Source organism: Oncorhynchus mykiss, chromosome 24 (assembly GCF_057628025.1).
Source record: "Oncorhynchus mykiss isolate SJ-2025 chromosome 24, ASM5762802v1, whole genome shotgun sequence".
Lineage (NCBI taxonomy): Eukaryota > Metazoa > Chordata > Actinopteri > Salmoniformes > Salmonidae > Oncorhynchus > Oncorhynchus mykiss.
Window position 1 is genome coordinate 33,171,165 of NC_143045.1, and position 23,836 is coordinate 33,195,000.

At 43.8% G+C, this 23,836-nt stretch overlaps 1 protein-coding gene across 4 annotated transcripts in view; it reads right to left on the reverse strand.

Annotated features, from left to right (window-relative positions):
* Window positions 1-501: 501 nt before the first annotated feature.
* LOC110503399 (glutamate ionotropic receptor AMPA type subunit 4a) overlaps window positions 502-23,836 on the reverse strand; it is a 67,841-nt gene continuing 44,506 nt past the window's right edge. Inside the window, exons 8-12 of one of the 4 annotated variants that reach the window (XM_090218888.1) lie at window positions 18,062-18,260; window positions 15,832-16,079; window positions 11,749-11,863; window positions 6,947-7,194; window positions 502-2,852 (exon numbers count right to left, since the gene is read on the reverse strand). In XM_090218888.1, coding sequence (XP_090075014.1) covers window positions 6,949-7,194; window positions 11,749-11,863; window positions 15,832-16,079; window positions 18,062-18,260 — 808 coding nt within the window. In that variant the 3' untranslated portion in view covers window positions 502-2,852; window positions 6,947-6,948. Of the gene's footprint in view, window positions 2,853-6,946; window positions 7,195-8,807; window positions 8,923-11,748; window positions 11,864-15,831; window positions 16,080-18,061; window positions 18,261-23,836 lie in introns of all 4 variants that reach the window. The other 3 variants (XM_090218886.1, XM_090218889.1, XM_090218887.1) reach the window with 3 other exon arrangements.

Here is a 23,836-nt window from a genome sequence, read left to right on the forward strand (position 1 = left end):
ATGTGAAGTTAATGTTGGAGAATATAACACATTAGATCTTTGTATTTTTTTGTACCATCTTCTTTGAAATGCAAGAGAAAGGCCATAATGTATAATTCCAGCCCAGGCACAATTTAGATTTTGGCTACTAGATGGCAGCGGGGTATGTGCACAGTTTTAGACTGATCCAATGAACCATTGCATATATGTTCAAAATGTTGCATCACGACTGCCCAAATGTGCCTAATTGGTTTATTAATACATTTTCAAGTTCATAACTGTGCACTCTCCTCAAACAATAGCATGGTATTCTTTCACTGTAATAGCTACTGTAATAGCTGCGGTTAGATTAAGACAAATGTATGCTTTCTGCCCATATCAGATATGTCTGTGTCTTGGGAAATGTTCTTGTTAATTACAACTTCATGCTAATCACATTAGCCTACGTTAGCTCAACCGTCCCACGGGGGGGGGGGGGGGGACACCGATCCCATAGAGGTTAAAGAAATACGCAGGACAAAAGAGGGGTTGATATTTTACTAGAAAAAGAAACCTAATACAAAGAAAGATTGTGTTAAAACCCAGAAAAACCTAAGGTGGTTAGTAGTCAGCCAGCAGTCAGCCTGTCTGCTTCAACGGTACACAGATAGGAGTGCCTGCTTGGGGTTAGTTCATTTGGTGGGAGATTGAAAACTAAAACAACAATCTAAATATATTGTACGCTCTAGAGGGTTAAGAGAGGGAGAGGGAAAAAGACTAGGGCTCAGAGTGAGAGTTTAAAGACTGACTGGTCATGTCAGTGCCTATAAGAGTCGAAAGGTCAAAGCTAGAGAAGGTCAAAGGTTTAATGTCAAGGGGTTAGGTCAAGGTGACTTTGTGTGCATTGACACTCAGTTTAGGCAGGACCCTGTCGGTGGGAGGAGAGGAGAAGAGTGGAGGAGAGGAGAGGAGATACACAGTGCTCAAAATGCCAGGGCCAAGGCAATACTACCCACGCAACTGCTGTCAATGCCACCAAACTCCACCGTTCAGTTAGAACTCTTTCATTTTAAACGTGTGGTACTTAGAAAAAATAACTTGAATTTTGTTATTTTAGTTCTTTTTTCTTTCTCCCTTTCCTCTTAGCCCACCCAGACAGCTGCAGTAGACATTAAAACAGAAGACGGCCAGACAAAATAACCCTTTCACAGGAATAAACATGAAGATCTGGGACTCTTGCACGAACAGAGGCTATGTTCTCAAAATGGTGGACAAAAACAACAAAATAAAAACGGGGAACAAACAACTAGAAAAAAAGGGACATGTCATGTGGTGTCAAAGATCGTTCTGTAAGAGTTGACACTGTGTAAGTGACAATGTGTGTTCGTGTTTGTAAATTTGATTGTGAGTGTCAGATTGACATTCAGTGTGGATTAGGACATACAAAGACTGGAACATAATCATTATCAAAACACCCTTTAACAGAACATATGTCATGGCCTCACTCAATGGTGATCATATCATTTTCTATAGCTCTCTATAGACGTGTGTGTATATATATATATATATATATATATATTCATTTGTATTATATATAATATGTATTTATAAAAAGATGTATTCATAATTACAAGTGGCATTTTCTTATATTCATTATTGCAATGAATTATTACCTAAGATGGTTAAAAAAGAGAGGTGAGTTCAGTTTTGCTACACAGTAATTTACAACAGATTTAAAATGCAAGCTTCTGAAACAGTCAGTACCTTCCCTCTCCACTGGAAAACAGCATGTCCATGTCTCACGTGACACCCTGTCCCCCATTTAGTGGACTACTTTAGACCAGCGCTCTAGATGGCTAAATGTGGCCCTGGTCAAAAACAATACCTTATATGGGGGGTGAACTTTGATACGTTTTCTTCACTTTTCACAGAATGTACAGGTTTACCTCTGTTCCCCGCCCAGAGAAGTGATACATGTAGTTGTTATTTAGCGTTACTGTCATTATTATGGATCATTTCAGTAACTATTACTCTTTTTTTTTTTTCTTCATTTTTTACAAACCCCTGTGAATCCTACGGTCGTGTTAGCCATATGAGTTTGGAGATATCCGTTGAGTTTTCGTCTATTACGGTAACTTCAGTGATCTCTGCATTGTGTTTGCGAGACGCTAACCAAAGCGCTGTAAAAGCATGTTCGTCTGAACAGTTCATGGAGAAAGAGCAGGTTTGTACAGTCCAACGTTTTCAGGTTTACAGTTTTCTGGTCTTATAAGTGATTCACCTGGAGCTTATTCTTCGTAGGCAAGTGAAGATGATGAAGATTTGTCCTAAAGCATTGTTTCCTGGTAGGGGATCAGGGGGGTGTGGCTTGTTAGAGGACGCAGTCTATCACATTGGAGCAGATAAAGTAATGTCTGCCTGCTCATGACAGTGCTCAAAGTCTTCATCATCACCATCGTCATCACCATTTTCATATTTTTATCTTTCTCTGTTATTATTTTCGGTTCCACGTCGTCAGTGTTCTAACTGTTAGTTTGTCACCTTGTTGTCCTTGTTTCATGGAGCTCAAATTAGGATTTTAGTGTGATGGTGATCATCATATTTGTCCCTCCTCTCTCCCTGTTGTTGCTGTTAGCTTGCTGGCGGTCTCTGGTCTGTGTGTCTGTGTGTGTGGCGTCGGAGTGGTAATGACGTAGCCGTGTGTGTGGTTAAGGCACAGTGTGTGTTTTTGGTTTTCAGGGTAGGCCCGATGGTAGGGTAAGCCCTGGGTGTCTGAGGGAGTGGCCAGCATGGACGGCCTTAGGGCAGTCCGGTGTTAAGACACGCCCATTCTCACCCACACTGCCCGTGATTGACAGCCGAGCCTTGTTCCTCATGGCTTCTGTGAAGGGCAGCTGGAGGGGAAGAACCAGGGGAGGATGACAGGGTGATTAGAGGTGAGGGGCAATGGGAAAAGAGGAAATAGAAAGAAACAGTTGTGAGTTTTTGTAATAGGACCCTAATGAATCATATACATAATTCTTGTCAAAACATAGGAACACACAAATACATGTTCATATGCTCATAAGCAGGAATTCACACACACACACACACACACAAATTGGACCATACAGGTAACTGCCAAAATAAAGGGAACACGTGGGTAAATGAGGGATACAAAGTATAATGAAAGCAGGTGATTCCACACAAGTGTGATTCCTGAGTTAATTAAGCAGTTAACATTACATCAGGCTTATGGTCATGTATAAAAGTGCCCAGTACTATGGCTAGAAGAGATCTCCGTGACATTGAAAGACAGGTCTCATTAAGGTGTGTGTGTGTCTCAGTCACCAGATCTCAACACAATTGAACACTTATGTAATTTCTTGTGGAAGAATGGTGTCGCATCCCTCCAATAGAGTTCCAGACACTTGTAGAATCTTTGCCAAGATGCACTGAAGTTGTTCTGGTGGCTCGTAGTGACCCAACGCCCTGTTAAGACACTTTATGTTGGTGTTTCCTTTATTTTGGCTGTTACCTGTATATGACTACTTAAAATAACATTGTATAAAAAAGGCAGGCAAAAACAAACACACAGATGCTCAGGATACGTTTCAAATACGTTTTTTTGAGACATCTGCATTTCAAGGTGACCATGCATTTCTGGGGTCTTGGTTTGAAAAACATGGAAGGTGAGGTTTTGTGAATTTAGGATTTGTACAGTAAGGTGAGGTTTTGTATAGTAAAGTTGTGGCCAAAAGTTTTGAGAATGACACAAATATTAATTTTCACAAAGTCTGCTGCCTCAGTTTGTATGATGGCAATTTGCGTGTACTCCAGAATGTTATGAAGAGTGATCAGATGAATTGCAATTAATTGCAAAGTCCCTCTTTGCCATGCAAATGAACTGAATCCCCCCAAAAAACTATTCCACTGCATTTCAGACCTGCCACAAAAGGACCAGCTGAAATCATGTCAGTGATTCTCTTGTTAACACAGGTGTGAGTGTCGACGAGGACAAGGCTGGAGATCACTCTGTCATGCTGATTGAGTTCGAATAACAAACTGGAAGCTTCAAAAGGAGGGTGGTGCTTGGAATCATTGTTCTTCCTCTGACAACCATGGTCACCTGCAAGGACACACATGCCGTCATCATTGCTTTGCACAAAAAGGGCTTCACAGGCAAGGATATTGCTGCCAGTAAGATTGCACCTAAAATAACAATTTATCGGATCATCAAGATCTTGAAGGAGAGCGGTTCAATTGTTGTGAAGAAGGCTTCAGGGCGCCCAAGAAAGTCCAGCAAGTGCCAGGACCGTCTCCTAAAGTTGATTCAGCTGCGGGATCGGGGCACCACCAGTACAGAGCTTGCTCAGGAATGGCAGCAGGCAGGTGTGAGTGCATCTGCACGCACAGTGAGGCGAAGACTTTGGGAGGATGGCCTGGTGTCAAGAAGGGCAGCAAAGAAGCCACTTCTCTCCAGGAAAAACATCAGGGACAGACTGATATTCTGCAAAAGGTACTGGGATTGGACTGCTGAGGACTGGGGTAAAGTCATTATCTCTGATGAATCCCCCATTCCGATTGTTTGGGGCATCCAGAAAAAAGCTTGTCTGGAGAAGACAAGGTGAGCACTACCATCAGTCCTGTGTTATGCCAACAGTAAAGCATCCTGAGACCATTCATGTGTGGGTTTGCTTATCAGCCAAGGGAGTGGGCTCACTCACAATTTTGCCTAAGAACACATCCATGAATAAAGAATGGTACCAACACATCCTCAGAGAGCAACTTCTCCCAACCATCTAGGAACAGTTTGGTGACGAACAATGCCTTTTCCAGCATGATGGAGCACCTTGCCATAAGGCGAAAGTGATAACTAAGTGGCTCGGGGAACAAAACATAAAAAATGTTGTGTCCATGGCCAGGAAACTCACCAGACCTTAATCCCATTGAGAACTTGTGGTCAATCCTCAAGAGGCGGTGGACAAACAAAAACCCACAAATTCTGACAAACTCCAAGCATTGATTACGCAAGAATGGGCTGCCATCAGTCAGGATGTGGCCCAGAAGTTAATTGACAGCATGCCAGGGCGGATTGCAGAGGTCTTAAAAAGGAATGGTCAACACTGCAAATATTGACTCTTTGCATCAACTTCATGTAATTGTCAATAAAAGCCTTTGACACTTATGAAATGCTTGTAATTATACTTCAGTATTCCATAGAAGACACTGAAGCAGCAAACTTTGTGGACATTTATATTTGTGTCATTCTCAAAACTTTTGGCCACGACTGTAAGGTGAGGTTTTGTAAAGTGAGGTTTCGTAAGGTGAGATTTTGTACAGTGAGTTTTTTTACAGTAAGGTGAGGTCTTGTACAGTAAGGTGAGAGAGGAAGTGAGGGGTGTTTCACAGATTTTGAATTATAGAGAGAGACTGACTGACTCCTGTTTAGTCATGGGCAACACTTTATAGGAACAGACTACTCATTGATATACAATGTTCCTAATGTTTCGTTTAGGAAATGTTACGTTTATCTATTTTGCGTTAACCCTAAAAGCACCAAAAGAGGTCAAAAATGTCAAATTTTCTAATCCCGTTTTTGATCCTTTAAAAATGTTGTGATTTTGTCAAGCAACTGGTTAGACAATAGCAAAGTTAAATTTAGCATTTCTGTGTTAATATGGAAGAATGAAAAATAATCTATCTTTTGTATACTAGTGGTAAAAATGTGAACTCAATTGTACATTTTGTGATAAAGCACCACATTCTGCACATAGGTATGTACCCTGAAGAGATATACAGTAGATATGGAGACACCCCAGATTTGGCCCCTAGTGGGAGTGGCAGCTACTATAACAACAAAATCCCTCACAAATGTAAATACAAAATTTAGCTTGCAGTCAATGTCTCTATTCCAGGTTGAGAGTCTCCTCTTTCAGATACAATTGGAACTAAAAGTCTGATTGCACTGGCGCCTATATTACCCATATCGGTGGCCATTTTAGGTCGCACCAGTATGTCAGATTAGCTCAACCGCCAATTTCTCAGACACTGAGTATTACAGAAACACAACACTTTGAATGAATAACATCATTTCTTTCAAAAAAAAGTGGCTATGGATGAAATGTATTTTTTTTGTAAATATGATTTTTTTTTTTACATACAAAAAACATATTTTGAAACATCAAATTTGAGTATAAATGTGTGCTTTAAAAAAAATATATACGCTTATTTTGGGGAATTTAAACCATTTACTTTTGTTACAAAAGGTTAATAAAACGTGTTTTTTTACTGCTAGACAGACAGTGTCACTGCAATAATATGTGGCTTTTAGGGTTAACATCACTAAGCAGACATCCTCTATAAAGTGTTTGGTTGATTTGAGAGGATTCTTTTCTAACTCTACCTCATTGGGGATGTTTGGGCATCTACAGTTCTAGAACTCTGACAGGGGGCTTAACTTGTCTGTAAAACTCCAGTCCTCCAATGAAGCAGTCCTGCTGGTTTTCTGTTCTCCTTAGTACCTAACTGGTCAATCAATTGATTGAATAGAGAGATGGTCCATACACCTGCTTTACCAAGGTCTAAATCAGTCACTTGTTAGAACAGTGTTAAAACCAGCAGACAGTGCGGGGCTTGAGGACAAGATATGTGCACCAATGTTCTATGTCTTATGTGCTGTATGTGTAGTGTACTGAGTATGGACAGAATGCAGGTGTAGAACATCCTCATCATCATCATCATCATCTGCAGCCAAAGACGATGGAACCAATCTGCCACCTGCCCCCAGAGTGCTCTGGGGTGAAGCGCTACACATCAATCAATCAGAAAAACAAACAAAAACTGAAACATAAGAAGCTGTCACAACAGGAAAATAAAGGAAAAAACAAAAGCACATTGGTTCCACAATGCTTCACCACAGTCACAACAACACTGGTCTGCTGTTGCTAGAGGCTACACGCACAAGAAACTTCACACCAGCCCACCTATAGGAGGCCCTAAGTCCTACCCCTATATCTTGACCCCCTCGGAGCCGTATACGTTGTACCCCTCTCTATAAGTGGCTAAATTCTGGGTGCTGGGAGAGGGGCTGGGGCAGTGAGGGGGGCTAAGGTCCACCTTCATGCGCTTGGCCTCGGCACGCGACTTGTAGCAGAACTCGACCAGGGCCACCAGCATGGCTAGGCCCAGACCCCCCACCAGGATGTAGAAGACCCCAGCCACGTTGCTCAGGCTCAGGGCCTGGGAGGACTTGTCCTGGGAGGGGGGACGGAGAGCACAGGGGTCAGAGAGAGAGAGACAGTGGAGCTAGTGAGACACAGAACAGGCAGCTTAGTTATTTAGTTTTCAGCACAATAACGTCTACTTCTACAAACAACTACAGCACCTACCACTACTGTGACTAGTCTACTACGGGAAGCACTTCTACTACTGCCATCATTGAAGCTTATTATCTACAAGTGCATATAATACATCTATTACTACTTCTATGACAGTAGTACTACATCAACTGCATATCTACTACTAATGCATGACTACAATTTAAGTAAATAAACATTTTAATATTGCTACAAGTATTAAGTTGAGGATGACTAGTACATCATACCAATTAAAGTATATTCAGTCATCGTATTAGTCAGGCTTTTCGATGAGTGATGATAAAGTATTCTATTCAGACAGTCTTGGTGAAGGTCCCCGGTATTTTAAGAACACTGGCATTCTTAGGAGTTCTCTGATGTTCTAAGAATCTCTCTAGTGTTCTTCTAAAGACAACTTACATGTTCTAAGAATCTCTCTAGTGTTCTAAAGACAACTTACATGTTCTAAGAATCTCTCTAGTGTTCTAAAGACCACTTAAATGTTCTAAGAATCTCTCTAGTGTTCTAAAGACATCTTACATGTTCTAAGAATCTCTCTAGTGTTCTTCTAAAGACAACTTAAATGTTCTAAGAATCTCTCTAGTGTTCTTCTAAAGACATCTTACATGTTCTAAGAATCTCTCTAGTGTTCTTCTAAAGACAACTTAAATGTTCTAAGAATCTGTCTAGTGTTCTTCTAAAGACATCTTACATGTTCTAAGAATCTCTCTAGTGTTCTAAAGACAACTTACATGTTCTAAGAATCTCTCTAGTGTTCTAAAGACAACTTACATGTTCTAAGAATCTCTCTAGTGTTCTAAAGACAACTTACATGTTCTAAGAATCTCTCTAGTGTTCTTCTAAAGAAAACATACATGTTCTAAGAATCTCTCTAGTGTTCTTCTAAAGAAAACATACATGTTCTAAGAATCTCTCTAGTGTTCTTCTAAAGAAAACATACATGTTCTAAGAATCTCTCTAGTGTTCTTCTAAAGACAAAATACATGTTCTAAGAATCTCTCTAGTGTTCTAAAGACAACTTACATGTTCTAAGAATCTCTCTAGTGTTCTAAAGACATCTTACATGTTCTAAGAATCTCTCTAGTGTTCTAAAGACAACTTACATGTTCTAAGAATCTCTCTAGTGTTCTTCTAAAGACAAAATACATGTTCTAAGATTATCTGTAGTTTTATAAGACTCATGATGTTTCAAAGAACCTCTCCACTCTTTGACTTGTCTTCTACCCAGAGTAAGAGTTCTGAGAGTAAGGCCATTATTATGAAGGCCATAATCACATTATACAGGCAGATGTGGCATAGGCAGAATACTAACAGTGATAGAACTAGAAAGATCTATTCAACAGTAATCAATCAAATATTATTATTAGATTATATCAAAATGTAACTGATGCTAAACCTAATGCTAATCCTAGTCTCCAGGCTAATCTAGAGTCGTGCCTGTCTGTCACACAGTGAGGGTGTTTGGTCCCCCACCCTGCCCGTGAGACTGACCTTACTTCCCGAGTCCTTGGGTCCACACTCGCCCTTATCGTACCACCATTTGTTTTTCAGTTTGTCTAAGACGCCTGCTTCACTCAGTTTCAAAACCGCAAGGTTTACCGGGGTTCTTGGCGTGTAAAAATAACATAAATAACATCATAGGTCATGTTATTTTATGTTATTAGGTCACATACAGTCAGAACTGTCACATAAATGGTACTGCTTGGTAAAAGTGACCCAGTCTGGGTCCCACTGAGTACATGTGTGTATGCTCGTTGGGGGGCTGAGGGGGGCTAAGCGAGCTACAGACATATGAGTGGGACCCCCCTGCATCACTTCAGGTAACGTGCCCATACTGCCCCAGCCGGCGCTACACAAGCAGAGGCAATTACTGTGAACACAGGACTATTGGCATGGCCTACTCACACTAGGAGAGAGGGAACTACATGGGGCAATTTACTGCACAAGACCTGGGTAAGAGATCTGAAAATGAATCTAAAAGGCACCAAACAATAAAGTAAATCAAAACATTAAGTATATCATCGCTCTAGTTCATCCCTCCATCCTTCCTCTCTATCTCTCCCTCTACGTCAGTGATCATCAACTAGATTCAGCCACGGGCTCATTTGTTCTTGAGCAGATGGTCAGGGGGCCGGAACATAATAAAAATATACATTTTTATACTGCAAATTGACCACAAGAAGCCTAAACAGATATAATATTTCACTAAACCATAATCATTTCAAACCTTGATTACATTTGGGAACATTGTCCTGCGTAGGGTGCCGTTTTCTGGATGGGACGTTAAAACGGGTGTCTTGAGTCTCTGTGGTCGTTCAAAATCCCGTGGTGGTTATTGTAAGAGAAGGGGTGTTCGCCCCGGTGTCATGGCTAAATTCCCAACCTGGCCACATTCCATCATCCCCTTCATTCCTAATTGGCATATATCACTCCTCACCTCTCCACCTGATAGCTGATGTGTGGTGAAAGTTTTGCCACACAAAATGGCCGCTGTGCATCACTGAGGTGGGTGCTACACATTGATGGTGAATAAGTTACATTTCCCCCAACTATGTAAAGCGCTTTGAGTATTTCAGTTGGTAGAAAAGTGCTATATAAATCCAATCAAGTAGTATTAATTATTATTATTTGCATACAAACACATACTGTATGTGTGGGAATACTTGGGAACAAATTTACTAAATTAAAATCACTTGGATCTGATTTCCTGAATTTTTTTTTTCTCAAATAAAACCACACGCGGGCCAGTTGGGGAACCCTGCTTTATGTTCTGACAGCCTTCTGGTCCACACTCCTCTCTCCAGAGCATCCACTACAGGGTTCTAGTCTAGACTCCTCTCTCCAGAGCATCCACTACAGGGTTCTAGTCTAGACTCCTCTCTCCAGAGCATCCACTACAGGGTTCTGGTCCACACTCCTCTCTCCAGAGCATCCACTACAGGGTTCTGGTCCACACTCCTCTCTCCAGAACATCCACTACATGGTTCTGGTCCACACTCCTCTCTCCAGAGCATCCACTACAGGGTTCTGGTCCACACTCCTCTCTCCAGAGCATCCACTACAGGGTTCTGGTCCACACTCCTCTCTCCAGAACATCCACTACAGGGTTCTAGTCTAGACTCCTCTCTCCAGAGCATCCACTACAGGGTTCTAGTCTAGACTCCTCTCTCCAGAGCATCCACTACAGGGTTCTAGTCTAGACTCCTCTCTCCAGAGCATCCACTACAGGGTTCTAGTCTAGACTCCTCTCTCCAGAGCATCCACTACAGGGTTCTGGTCCACACTCCTCTCTCCAGAGCATCCACTACAGGGTTCTGGTCCACACTCCTCTCTCCAGAACATCCACTACAGGGTTCTAGTCTAGACTCCTCTCTCCAGAGCATCCACTACAGGGTTCTAGTCTAGACTCCTCTCTCCAGAGCATCCACTACAGGGTTCTGGTCCCACTCCTCTCTCCAGAGCATCCACTACAGGGTTCTAGTCTAGACTCCTCTCTCCAGAGCATCCACTACAGGGTTCTAGTCTAGACTCCTCTCTCCAGAGCATCCACTACAGGGTTCTGGTCCACACTCCTCTCTCCAGAGCATCCACTACAGGGTTCTGGTCCACACTCCTCTCTCCAGAACATCCACTACAGGGTTCTGGTCCACACTCCTCTCTCCAGAACATCCACTACAGGGTTCTGGTCCACACTCCTCTCTCCAGAACATCCACTACAGGGTTCTGGTCCACACTCCTCTCTCCAGAGCATCCACTACATGGTTCTGGTCCACACTCCTCTCTCCAGAACATCCACTACAGGGTTCTAGTCTAGACTCCTCTCTCCAGAGCATCCACTACAGGGTTCTGGTCCACACTCCTCTCTCCAGAGCATCCACTACAGGGTTCTAGTCTAGACTCCTCTCTCCAGAGCATCCACTACAGGGTTCTGGTCCACACTCCTCTCTCCAGAGCATCCACTACAGGGTTCTAGTCTAGACTCTTCTCTCCAGAACATCCACTACAGGGTTCTGGTCCACACTCCTCTCTCCAGAGCATCCACTACAGGGTTCTAGTCTAGACTCCTCTCTCCAGAGCATCCACTACAGGGTTCTAGTCTAGACTCCTCTCTCCAGAGCATCCACTACAGGGTTCTAGTCTAGACTCCTCTCTCCAGAGCATCCACTACAGGGTTCTGGTCCACACTCCTCTCTCCAGAGCATCCACTACAGGGTTCTGGTCCACACTCCTCTCTCCAGAGCATCCACTTGAGGGCCAATATTCCTGCTTTGACAGTAATCTCTTCTTTCCTCCCTCATTTCAGTACAGGGGGGGTCAAAGTGGGGCGGGGGGTGTGTGTGGTTATGTTCATCAGTGATCTGTGTGGCTGGGGCAGATGCACGCATTACTTCCCGAACATGGTTGAACCGTGTTCGGAGACAGAGAGGCTAACCTTGGAGTCCCCTCCCCCGCTGCCACACTCTCCCTTGTCGTACCACCATTTATTTTTCAATTTGTCCAACAGGCCCTGCTCGTTGAGTTTTAACACGGCCAGGTTGACCGCATTTCTTCAGAGGGATAAAACATAGTTGGTCAGAGGAGGGATGGAGTATCAGCCAATGATGAGCCAATGGGATGAGGAAAAAGGAACGCCGGTGATTGGTTGGAAGGCATCAGATTAGTGGACATGTACAAACCTCCAGACAACCCTTTCTCTCTCTCTTTCTCTCTCTTTTCCAACTTTTACATCCCACTTTATTGTAGAGATATCTTTGCAACATTGAATGCCCACCCTTTCAACATATAGAGCCTATAGGGACAGCCAACAGAGGCAAATAGCTCAAACCTCTTTCATTCAGTCCACCAATACCAGGCTGTTGTCTGAATGACGTGCTGCAGGGCGAGTAAAGGGGAGTGGTGGAGCCCTGGTTAAATGTTGTGTTAAAGCCTATCTCAGTCCCCTGCTGACACAGAGCTAATACCCTGCTGCTGGTGTTCTGGTCCCTGCCGCTCCCATCCTAATCCCCGGCAGCTCTCTACCTCACACCCCTGAGGGGAAACGACCTCTAAAAACGGACCGTGGGCTAAAATAGTACACACTCACACTGGCAGTGTGTGTGTGTGTGTGCGTGTGTGCGTGCGTGCGTGCGTGCGTGCGTGCAAGTGTGTGTGTGTCTGGTATGGACAGACAGACAGAGAGTCAGACAGACAGTCATTATTGTGGTATTGTACACTGAGCTGCCCCATGGCTCAGAGGCTAGAGAGAGAGAGAGAGAGTTCTCCGAGGTGTGCTGCAAGCCATGGAAAATATCACCATCATAAGAAAGAAAGGGGGAAAGGAATAAGGCTTTCCAAACATGGAAAATAATTTGAATTATATAAGCAACATACAGTGGGGCAAAAAAGTATTTAGTCAGCCACCAATTGTGCAAGTTCTCCCACTTAAAAAGATGAGAGAGGCCTGTAATTTTTATCATAGGTACACTTCAACTATGTCAGACAAAATGAGGAAAAAAGATCCAGTGAATCACATTGTAGGAATTTTTATGAATTTATTTGCAAATTATGGTGGAAAATAAGTATTTGGTCACCTACAAACAAGCAAGATTTCTAGCTCTCACAGACCTGTAACTTCTTCTTTAAGAGGCTCCTTTGTCCTCCACTCGTTACCTGTATTAATGGCACCTGTTTGAACTTGTTATCAGTATAAAAGACACCTGTCCACAACCTCAAACAGTCACACTCCAAACTCCACTATGGCCAAGACCAAAGAGCTGTTAAAGGACACCAGAAACAAAATTGTAGACCTGCACCAGGCTGGGAAGACTGAATCTGCAATAGGTAAGCAGCTTGGTTTGAAGAAATCAACTGTGGGAGCAATTATTAGGAAATGGAAGACATACAAGCCCACTGATAATCTCCCTCGATCTGGGGCTCCACGCAATATCTCACCCCGTGGGGTCAAAATGATCACAAGAACGGTGAGCAAAAATTCCAGAACCACACAGGGGGACCTAGTGAATGACCTGCAGAGAGCTGGGACCAAAGTAACAAAGCCTACCATCAGTAACACACTACGCCACCAGGGACTCAAATCCTGCAGTGCCAGACGTGTCCCCCTGCTTAAGCCAGTACATGTCCAGGCCCGTCTGAAGTTTGCTAGAGAGCATTTGGATGATCCAGAAGAAGATTGGGAGAATGTCATATGGTCAGATGAAACCAAAATAGAACTTTTTGGTAAAAACTAAACTCGTCGTGTTTGGAGGACAAAGAATGCTGAGTTGCATCCAAAGAACACCATACCTACTGTGAAGCATGGGGGTGGAAACATCATGCTTTGGGGCTGTTTTTCTGCAAAGGGACCAGGACAACTGATCCGTGTAAAGGAAAGAATGAATGGGGCCATGTATCGTGAGATTTTGAGTGAAAACCTCCTTCCATCAGCAAGGGCATTGAAGATGAAACATGGCTGGGTCTTTCAGCATGACAATGATCCCAAACACACCGCCCGGGCAATGAAGGAGTGGCTTCGTAAGAAGCATTTCAAGGTCCTGGAGTGGCCTAGCCAGTCTCCAGATCTCAACCCCATAGAACATCCATAGAACATATTTGGAGGGAGTTGAAAGTCCGTGTTGCCCAGCAACAGCCCCAAAACATCACTGCTCTAGAGGAGATATGCATGGAGGAATGGGCCAAAATACCAGCAACAGTGTGTGAAAACCTTGTGAAGACTTACAGAAAACGTTTGACCTCTGTCATTGCCAACAAAGGGTATATAACAAAGTATTGAGATAAACTTTTGTTATTGACCAAATACTTATTTTCCACCATAATTTGCAAACAAATTAATTAAAAATCCTACAATGTGATTTTCTGCATTTTTTTTCTCATTTTTTCTGTCATAGTTGAAGTGTACCCATGATGAAAATTACAGGCCTCTCTTATCTTTTCAAGTGGGAGAACTTGCACAATTGGTGGCTGACTAAATACCTTTTTGCCCCACTGTATATTATCATATTAATTACCAACATATAGTTTAAACTACATATCTTACAACTAATAATAAGATTCATCATCATCATCATTATCATCATATCAAATCAGGGCTTTGAATGGCTTGCCGCGAGCAGGGGCTCTCGCCTGACGTGCGCTCTCCTGTCCACGTGCATGGTCCCGGTAGGTTTTCCCATGATCAGGAGAAGCCATAGACAGCAGTCGATAGTCCCAGAATAGTGACAGGCCAGGTGGGGACTATCGTCCACTGGCTGTCACTTTTCCCTCGGAAACAGAAAACCTTCATTTATCTCAGTGGAAAAGGAACCCTTGTAAAGGGGTAGGGAAGTGAGAGGACTTCTTTGCACGGTGCACAGGGGGAAGTTATAGGAAAAGTTATAGAAAGGGTGTCAGTATTCCTGCTGCTATATATGGGACTCCTCTTGGTCCAAACACACACACACACACACACACACACACACACACACACACTCATTTATGGATCATGTTTCAGGGAATCATCAATTAATTGGATCGTGATAATTTGTTTTCATTGATTTGATTTCATTGAAATGATCTGGTTTTTGGGGTGTTATGAAATAATGTTATAGTTTTCAGATTTTTGTTCCCCCCGTTGGCCAGGCCCTTCAACACCTTGTTTCCTGTGTGTCTATAAATTCCCCCGGGTGGCTCTGGGAGTCATGGCAACGCCACGGTGCTACGCCCCTCCCCACGGCATCACCGTTAGTAATTTCATTCAAAATCAGCCTCAGTACAAAAACAGATAGTATCTACATTACACTCTATATCTGAGAATGAAGAAATGAGACAGTCAAGATGACAAACGAGTAGACAGATTACCTGATCGGTGGCCCTATGAAGAGAGAAAGTGAGTGAAAGAACAATGGACAGAGAGACGGATGGACGAAGAGACGGACAGACAGCAATAAAACAGAACAATGGAGCTAACAGGCACTAAAGAACTCAACACAACATAGACATAGGGAGAGAGAGAGAGGGAGAGGGAGGGAGGGAGGGAGGGAGAGAGGGAGGGAGGGAGGGAGGGAGGGAGGGAGGGAGGGAGGGAGGGAGGGAGAGAGGGAGAGGGAGGGAGGGAGGGAGGGAGGGAGGGAGGGAGGGAGGGAGGGAGGGAGGGAGGGAGGGAGAGAGGGAGGGAGGGAGGGAGGGAGGGAGGGAGAGAGGGAGAGAGAGAGAGGGAGGGAGGGAGACGAGAGAGAGGGGGATAGAAAGAAACTAACGAGAGAGAGAGAAAGAAAGAAAGTTCAGAGAGAGAGGTAGAGAGGGAGAGAGAGAGAGAGAGAGAGAGAGAGGGAGAGATAGAAACTAACGCGTGAGAGAGAGAGAGAGAGAGAGAAAGGAAGAAATAAGAAAGAGAAACTAACGAGAGAGTGAGACAGACAGACAGACAGAAAGAGAAAAGGCAACAGACATAGACCAGACTAAGACACTACTATGTGATCTATATAAAAGGCACACCAGGGTAGGTGGAATACCATAACAACAGTTATACTACTCCACCCACCTTAGCTGTGAGCCTTTAGGTGTGGCGATGCCATATCCCTTGGAGTCCAGGTTGCCTCCAACCTTCATGGTGTCGCAGGGCTTGCGTTGTTCCGTGTACTCATTCATGGTGGACTCCAGGAGGAAAGCGTACTTCCCTTTGGACTTGCGGACGCGAGCCACGCCCTCCGCTGTGGTCTTAGCGAAGACAGAGGGCTCAGCAGACTTCATATAGGACCACATCTTCTCATATACCGCAATCTTTGACCTCTGAGAGAAGGACGGGTAAAGAGAAGAGGTTAAAGGTTAGGGTTAGTTATTAATCCATCCATTCATTCATCCATTCATCTTATGTGTAAAGCTGAATAATTGGTACATGTCCTCACAGCTGCAATGATCACTGGTCCTGAAATATGTATAGTCGTCTGCAGATGCTCTTCACAGGGCATTCTTTAGAATGTAGTGAAAGAATGAGAAATTATCTAAGCAGCGTAGAAATGAGAAAAAGCAGGAACCCAACTGCTAGTGGATAGTGTGTTATTGTAGAACGTGGGTCCGTCTATGAGTGTGTTATAGCTGTATCAACTGGTGCTACTGTCTCTGTCTCTAAACAGACCCTGTTATAAACACACAACTTTATGCTTGACCTTGGTGTGCTGCAGTGTGTGTGTGTGCTGGGTGTTGTGAGGAATGAAAATAACAAGCTGGGGAACAAACTGTCATTCTCCACAACCGTCTTGTTACTCCCTTGTTTTTATCCTGTCTTTGTTCTCTCTCTCTCTCTTCGTTATGAAGTGTTATTCCCTGTCTCCTTTAGGACACGATAAGCCTCAGCCTTAGCCAATGGGCCACAGTCTGGAGTGTGTGTGTGTGTGTGTGTGTGTGTGTGTGTGTGTGTGTGTGTGTGTGTGTGTGTGTGTGAGTGTGAGAGTGCGTGCTCTGCGTGCGTGTGTGTGTGCGTGTGTGTGAGTGTGCGTGTGTGTGAGTGTGAGAGTGCGTGCCTGGCCCGTATTTGCTGGGGCGTGACGGACACCTATCCCATAATAATGTCAGTCACTTCCGTCAGGACCAGCGAGCCTCTCCCCCCCATAACTCTCCCTCCCTCCCTCTTTTTTATTTCTCCTTCTCTGTATCTATCCCTCTGTCTTTCTCTGTCTGCCAGGACAAACAATGCCATATTTTCAATGTAGTGACAATCATAAACTTACCTTCCTGATTTAAGAAATCAGTGGGGAAAAATACATACTCACTCACACACTCACCAACGCATATGCACACACACACACACACACACACTAAATGAATGGTGGTAAATCCCTCTCAGAGTAAATAGCTTCTTCACCCTCCACAGCTCGTTATGCTGATGATACTAACGCTGCACACAGATGCACACACTGTCTGCTACTGCCAGGCCCCAACTATCCACATCCACACACTTATGTGTGTGTGTGTGTGTGTGTGTGTGTGTGTAAGCTTGTCTGTGTGTGTCTGTGTGTGTGTGTGTGTGTGTGTGTGTGTGTGTGTGTGTGTGTGAGTGTGAGGGTGCGTGCTCTGCGTGCGTGTGCGTGTGTGTGAGTGTGCGTGTGTGTGAGTGTGAGAGTGCGTGCCTGGCCCGTATTTGCTGGGGCGTGACGGACACCTATCCCATAATAATGTCAGTCACTTCCGTCAGGACCAGCGAGCCTCTCCCCCCCATAACTCTCCCTCCCTCCCTCTTTTTTATTTCTCCTTCTCTGTATCTATCCCTCTGTCTTTCTCTGTCTGCCAGGACAAACAATGCCATATTTTCAATGTAGTGACAATCATAAACTTACCTTCCTGATTTAAGAAATCAGTGGGGAAAAATACATACTCACTCACACACTCACCAACGCATATGCACACACACACACACACACACACTAAATGAATGGTGGTAAATCCCTCTCAGAGTAAATAGCTTCTTCACCCTCCACAGCTCGTTATGCTGATGATACTAACGCTGCACACAGATGCACACACTGTCTGCTACTGCCAGGCCCCAACTATCCACATACACACACTTATGTGTGTGTGTGTGTGTGTGTGTGTGTGTGTAAGCTTGTCTGTGTGTGTCTGTGTGTGTGTGTGTGTGTGTGTGTGTGTGTGTGTGTGTGTGTGTGTGTGTGTGTGTCTGTGTGTGTGTGTGTGTGTGTGTGTGTGTGTGTGTGTGTGTGTGTGTGTGTGTGTGTGTGTGTGTGTGTGTGTGTGTGTGTGTGTCTGTGTGTACTCACCCTGAAGAACTCCTTGGTGGAGCCTGAGTCCAGTGTTCCGTAGGCGATCTCCGTCTGCTTGGCCAGATCCTCAGCACTCTCTATGGGCGACACCATCCTCTCCACTGTGAGGAAGGCAGCCAGGTTGGCCGTGTAGGACGAAATGATGATGAGAGTGAAGAACCACCACACGCCACCCACTATACGCCCCGACAGAGACCTGAGACAGGGGGGGAAGGGAGAGAGGAGAGGAGGAAAATAAAGATGGGATGAAGGAGAAGAGGTAAGAGAAATGTGTAGTAAACAGAGAAACAGTCAATTAAGGTTATCTAAGTTGAACTCTAGAGTTGAAATATGCTTTGCTTCATTGGCACCACAGTGAGAGCAACAACACAGTCAAAGCAATCAACCTTCAAACCAATTCAACATCAATTTATTAACATCGGTTCAACATAAACTTAACGTCAATTCAACATCAGTTTTTAACATCAGTTCAACATCAATTCAACCATCACCAGAACAAAAGATAATAAAGCATGAGTGCACTCTTTAATTTCCCCTAACAATCTCTCCGTTTGTTAAATTTGAGGGAGAGAAGGAGAGAGCAAGAGAGAGATAGAGAGAGAGAGCAGATGAGCTCCTGCATTTTTCAGCATGTTCTTAAAAAAAGATAGATTTAGAGTTAGATAAACTTGTTTTTTTGTCAGGGATGCTACCCTCTACAACACAACCTTCACTTCAAATCAAAACTCCAAACCTGCAACCTGATTTTGGATGGAATTACGGAATCACCTGGAAGGTTTACAACTACCAAAGCTATACAGTAAATTCTCTGGAAAACAACAGAAACCTGAAAATACCATCCAACCTGGAACTGAGTGAGTAATGTTTAGTCTGAAGCTATATTTTATTTCCAAAAGCCAAGAAGAAAAATACACAACATTACTTTATAAGGACTGAATTCTAACATAATTCTGCCAAGTTTGATACAGCCTCAATTAGCATTGACGTGTCAAGTGAGAGGTGTCAATGCCTTTTAGCCCAACAATGGCAGGACCGTCGCACAGTCTACTCCAACCAAATGGAGAGGCCTTAGAAGCTGCCTCCCGCTGTTCAGAGGTAATTAAAATACAGTGTGTAAAGAATAATAAGATGAGAAAAGATTACAAAATGAAGCTCCTTATGGAAAACCAAAAGACACTTTTTGCTGACATCAGCAACCTCATCTTCCACACAGACCCTCCCCTGGCATGGCACAGTGCTATATTAACACACTACCCCTCTGTTAAGAGAGGGGGTGTTACCGAGGGGTGGGAACAGGATACTAGACAACGAGGACTCTGATTCAGCTAATACAAATCTCTGTAAGTCTGGAACAGTACTGGTACAGGGCACAGGGCCCTTGAGAAAGATACCCTCACCCCGAGAAGGTCAGACCAAACCTCTTCATTATATAACCCCACAGATGAGCAACCCCTAGCAGAAAGTCAACCTCCCAGCACAGAGTACTACTCCCTCATTGAAATGAAGGATACATTTACCCAGCTGGAGGTAAGGCAGGTGGAGCTGGATGAAGAAGGTGATTACACTCCAGTCAGCACAGACCCAGACAACAGTCCAGCACAACAACGCTCCCTTATCCAGACCCAGAGAGCTGGAGGTGGAGAGAGACACATCTGCACTCTGGACTGTGGTGAGACAACCTCAGCATGATATAAAGCATGAGCAGGAGAAGAACAGAGCACTAGAGGAGAGGATCAGGCTGCTGGAGGAGAGGGTGAGGGGGATGGAGGAGAGGGTGAGGGGGATGGCGTGTAACAGAGAACAACCTACTATAGAGGTGGCCACCCCTGCAGAGAAGCCAGCAGAACAGCCCACCTCAGCTCCAGACAAAAGTCTCAACACCACAGCAGAACAGTCCACACCAGTCCTTGACCATAGCCTCAACATCACAGCGGAGAAAATGAACAACAATGACAAATGGATTGATGAAGAATCCAAAAACCTAAGAAAGAAATTGAGAAACCTGTCCAACGAAAAACAATGAGACCCAGAATAGCTGAGTCTATGCCTTCACTATGGTGAATCACAAAAACAATACAGAAATACCTGGACACTAAAGGACACAAATGGAAGTCACACATAAGCCCAGGCCATGAGCAGGCAAACAGGCCCAACCCCCACTCTTACACTTGCCCAAGATAATGGCATGTACCAGATGCTCAGCAGGCTCTGCTCACACTTACTGGGCTTAGGCCAAACCACACGACCAAAACAATTGGACACTTTATGGAACACAAAGACTATCTTATCCTGAAAAATCCAAGGCCTGAGGTCATCTGCCTTTGGCCTAAAGAGCAGGAACCTGGACTTCATCAAAGAAATGATACATACAGACATTGTCATCCTACAAGAAACATGGTATAGAGGAGACAGACCCATTGGTTGCCCTCCAGGTTACAGAGAGCTGGTAGTTCCATCCACCAAACTACCAGGTGTGAAACAGGGAAGTGTGCTACTTTGGTATTGAGCAGACCTAACTCACTCCATTAAATTAGTCAAAACAGGAACATTTCACATTTGGCGAGAAATTCAAAAAAAAAATGATCTTAACAGAGAAAAATGTCCTCCTCTGTGCTACCTATATCGCCCCACTAGAATCCCAATACTTTAAGGAAGACAGCTTCTCCATCCTGGAGGGGGAAATCAATAATTTCCAGGTCCAGGGATATGTACTAGTCTGTGGCGACCTAAATGCCGGAACCGGACAAGAACCTGACACCCTCAGCACACAGGGGGACAAACACCTACCTGGAGGTGACAACATTCATCAAAATTGTCTGTACTGTCAAAGGTACTGGAGTCCTTAGTTAGTAGGCAGCTAAAGACCTACTTCCAAGAAAACAACATCTTAAATGGAATGCAATCAGGTTTTAGGTCTGGCCACAGCACTGTTTCAGCAACATTGAAGGTTTTAAATGACATCCACGGTGCTCTTGATAAGAAGTTACATTGTGTGTCTGTTTTTATTGATTTGTCGAAGGCTTTTGACACCGTGGACCATGCTGTGTTAGTGTAAAGGTTAAAATGTTGTGGAATTACTGGTCAGGCTCTAGATTGGTTTATAAATTACCTATCAAATCGTACACAATGTGTAATGGCGGATGGTTGTAAATCTGAGTCCATGGAGGTGTGCTCAGGTATTCCGCAAGGTTCTATTTTGCACCCACTGTTGTTCATTTTGAATATCAACAACATTGGGGATCTTATTGAAACAGCAAATGTTCATTTTTATGCAGGTGATACTGTTCTTTATTCAAGTGGTAGTAGTTTATCTTTAGCTTTTGAAAATGCCCAAAGAGCATTTAACATCATACAACAGTATGATTTAAAGCTGATTCTAAATTCGGATAAAACAAAATGCATGGTATTTTCAAATGCCAGGCATGTTACAAATCATGTCATTGATAAATTGGCTGGACATACTATAGAGCAAGTTAAAGTGTACAAATATTTGGGTGTGTGGGTTGATAAATAGCTGAGCTTCACTGTGGATGTACAGAACTTGATAAGGAGGCTCAAGCTGAAAATATGATTTTATTACTGGCATAAGGCTTGTTTTTCTTTTGAGGCTAGGAAGGAGCTGGTACGATGTACATTACTGTCAGTTTTAGATTTGACTGATGTTATACAGTACTTGGTGGCAAAACCCTTGTTGGCAATCACAGAGGTCAGACGTTTCTTGTAGTTGGCCACCAGGTTTGCACACATCTCAGGAGGGATTTTGTCTCACTCCTCTTTGCAGCTCTTCTCCAAGTCATTAAGGTTTCGAGGCTGACGTTTGGCAACTCTAACCTTCAGCTCCCAAGACAGATTTGGGAAGGGATTAAGGTCTGGAGTCTGGCTAGGCCACTCCAGGACCTTAATGTGCTTCTTCTTGAGCCACTCCTTTGTTGGCCATGTGTTTTGGGTCATTGTCATGCTGGAATACCCATCCACGACCCATTCTCAATGCCCTGGCTGAGGGAAGGAGGTTCTCACCCAAGATTTGACGGTACATGGCCCCGTCCATCGTCCCTTTGATGCAGTGAAGTTGTCCTGTCCCCTTAGCAGAAAAACACCCCCAAAGCATAATGTTCCCACCTCCATGTTTGACGGTGGGGATGGTGTTCTTAGGGTCATATGGAAGCATTACTCCTCCTCCAAACACGGAGAGTTGAGTTGATGCCGAAGAGCTCCATTTTGGTCTCATCTGACCACAACACTTTCACCCAGTTGTCCTCTGAATCATTCAGATGTTCATTGGCAAACGTCAGACGGGCATGTATGTGTGCTTTCTTGAGCAGGGGGACCTTGCGGGCGCTGCAGGATTTCAGTCCTTCAAGGCGTAGTGTGTTACCAATTGTTTTCTTGGTGACTATGGTCCCAGCTGCCTTGAGATCATTGACAAGATCCTCCCGTGTAGTTCTGGGCAGATTCCTCACCGTTCTCATGATCATTGCAACTCCACGAGGTGAGAACTTGCATGGAGCCCCAGGCCGAGGGAGATTGACAGTTCTTTGTGTTTCTTCCATTTGCGAATAATTGCACCAACTGTTGTCACCTTCTCACCAAGCTGCTTGGCGATGGTCTTGTAGCCCAATTCAGCCTTGTGTAGGTCTACAATCTTGTCCCTGACATCCTTGGAGAGCTCTTTCGTCTAGGCCATGGTGGAGAGTTTGGAATCTGAATGATTGCATCTGTGGACAGGTGTCTTTTATACAGGTAACAAGCTGAGATTAGGAGCACTCCCTTTAAGAGTGTGCTCCTAATCTCAGCTCGTTACCTGTATAAAAGACACCTGGGAGCCAGAAATCTTTCTGATTGAGAGGGGGTCAAATACACAAGGCATGTGGTGTTGATGGTATCCTCAATGAAATTATAAAATATAGAGACCACAAATTCCAATTGGCTATACTTAAACTCTTTAACATCATCCCTAGCTCTGGCATCTTCCCCAATATTAGGAACATAGGACTGTTCACCCCAATCCACAAAAGTGGAGACAATTTTGACCCCATTATAACTACCGTGGGATATGCGTCAACAGCAACCTTGGGAAAATCCTCTGCATTATCATTAAAAGCAGACTTGTACATTTCCTCAGTGAAACAACGTACTGAGCTAATGTCAAATTGGCTTTTTACTAAATTATCGTATGACAGACCGAGTACTCATCCTGTAAACCCTACTTGACAACCAAACAAACTGAAACAAAGTCTCATGCATTGTTGATTTCAAAAAAGCCTTAGACTCAATTTGGCATGCTCTATAAATTTATGGAAAGTGATGTTGGGGGACAAACATATGACAATTACAAATTCCATGTACACAAACAACAAGTGTGCGGTTAAAGTAGGTAAAAAAACACACACATTTCTTCCAAAGGGGTCGCGGGGTGAGACAGGGATACAGCTAAAGCCCCACCCTCTTCAACATATAGTTGAATTCGGAAGTTTAAATGCACTTTAACCAAATACATTTAAACTCAGTTTTTCATTATTCCTGAAATGTAATCCTTGTAAAAATTCCCTGTCGTAGGTCAGTTAGGATCACCACTTTATTTTAAGCATGTGAAATGTCAGAATAATAGTAGAGAGAATGAGTTATTTCAGCTTTTATTTCTTTCATCACCATTCCCAGTGGGTCAGAAGTTTACATACACTCAATTAGTATTTGGTAGCATTGCCTTTAAATAGTTTAACTTGGGTTTCAGGTAGCCTTCCACAAGCCTCCAACAATATGTTGGGTGAATTT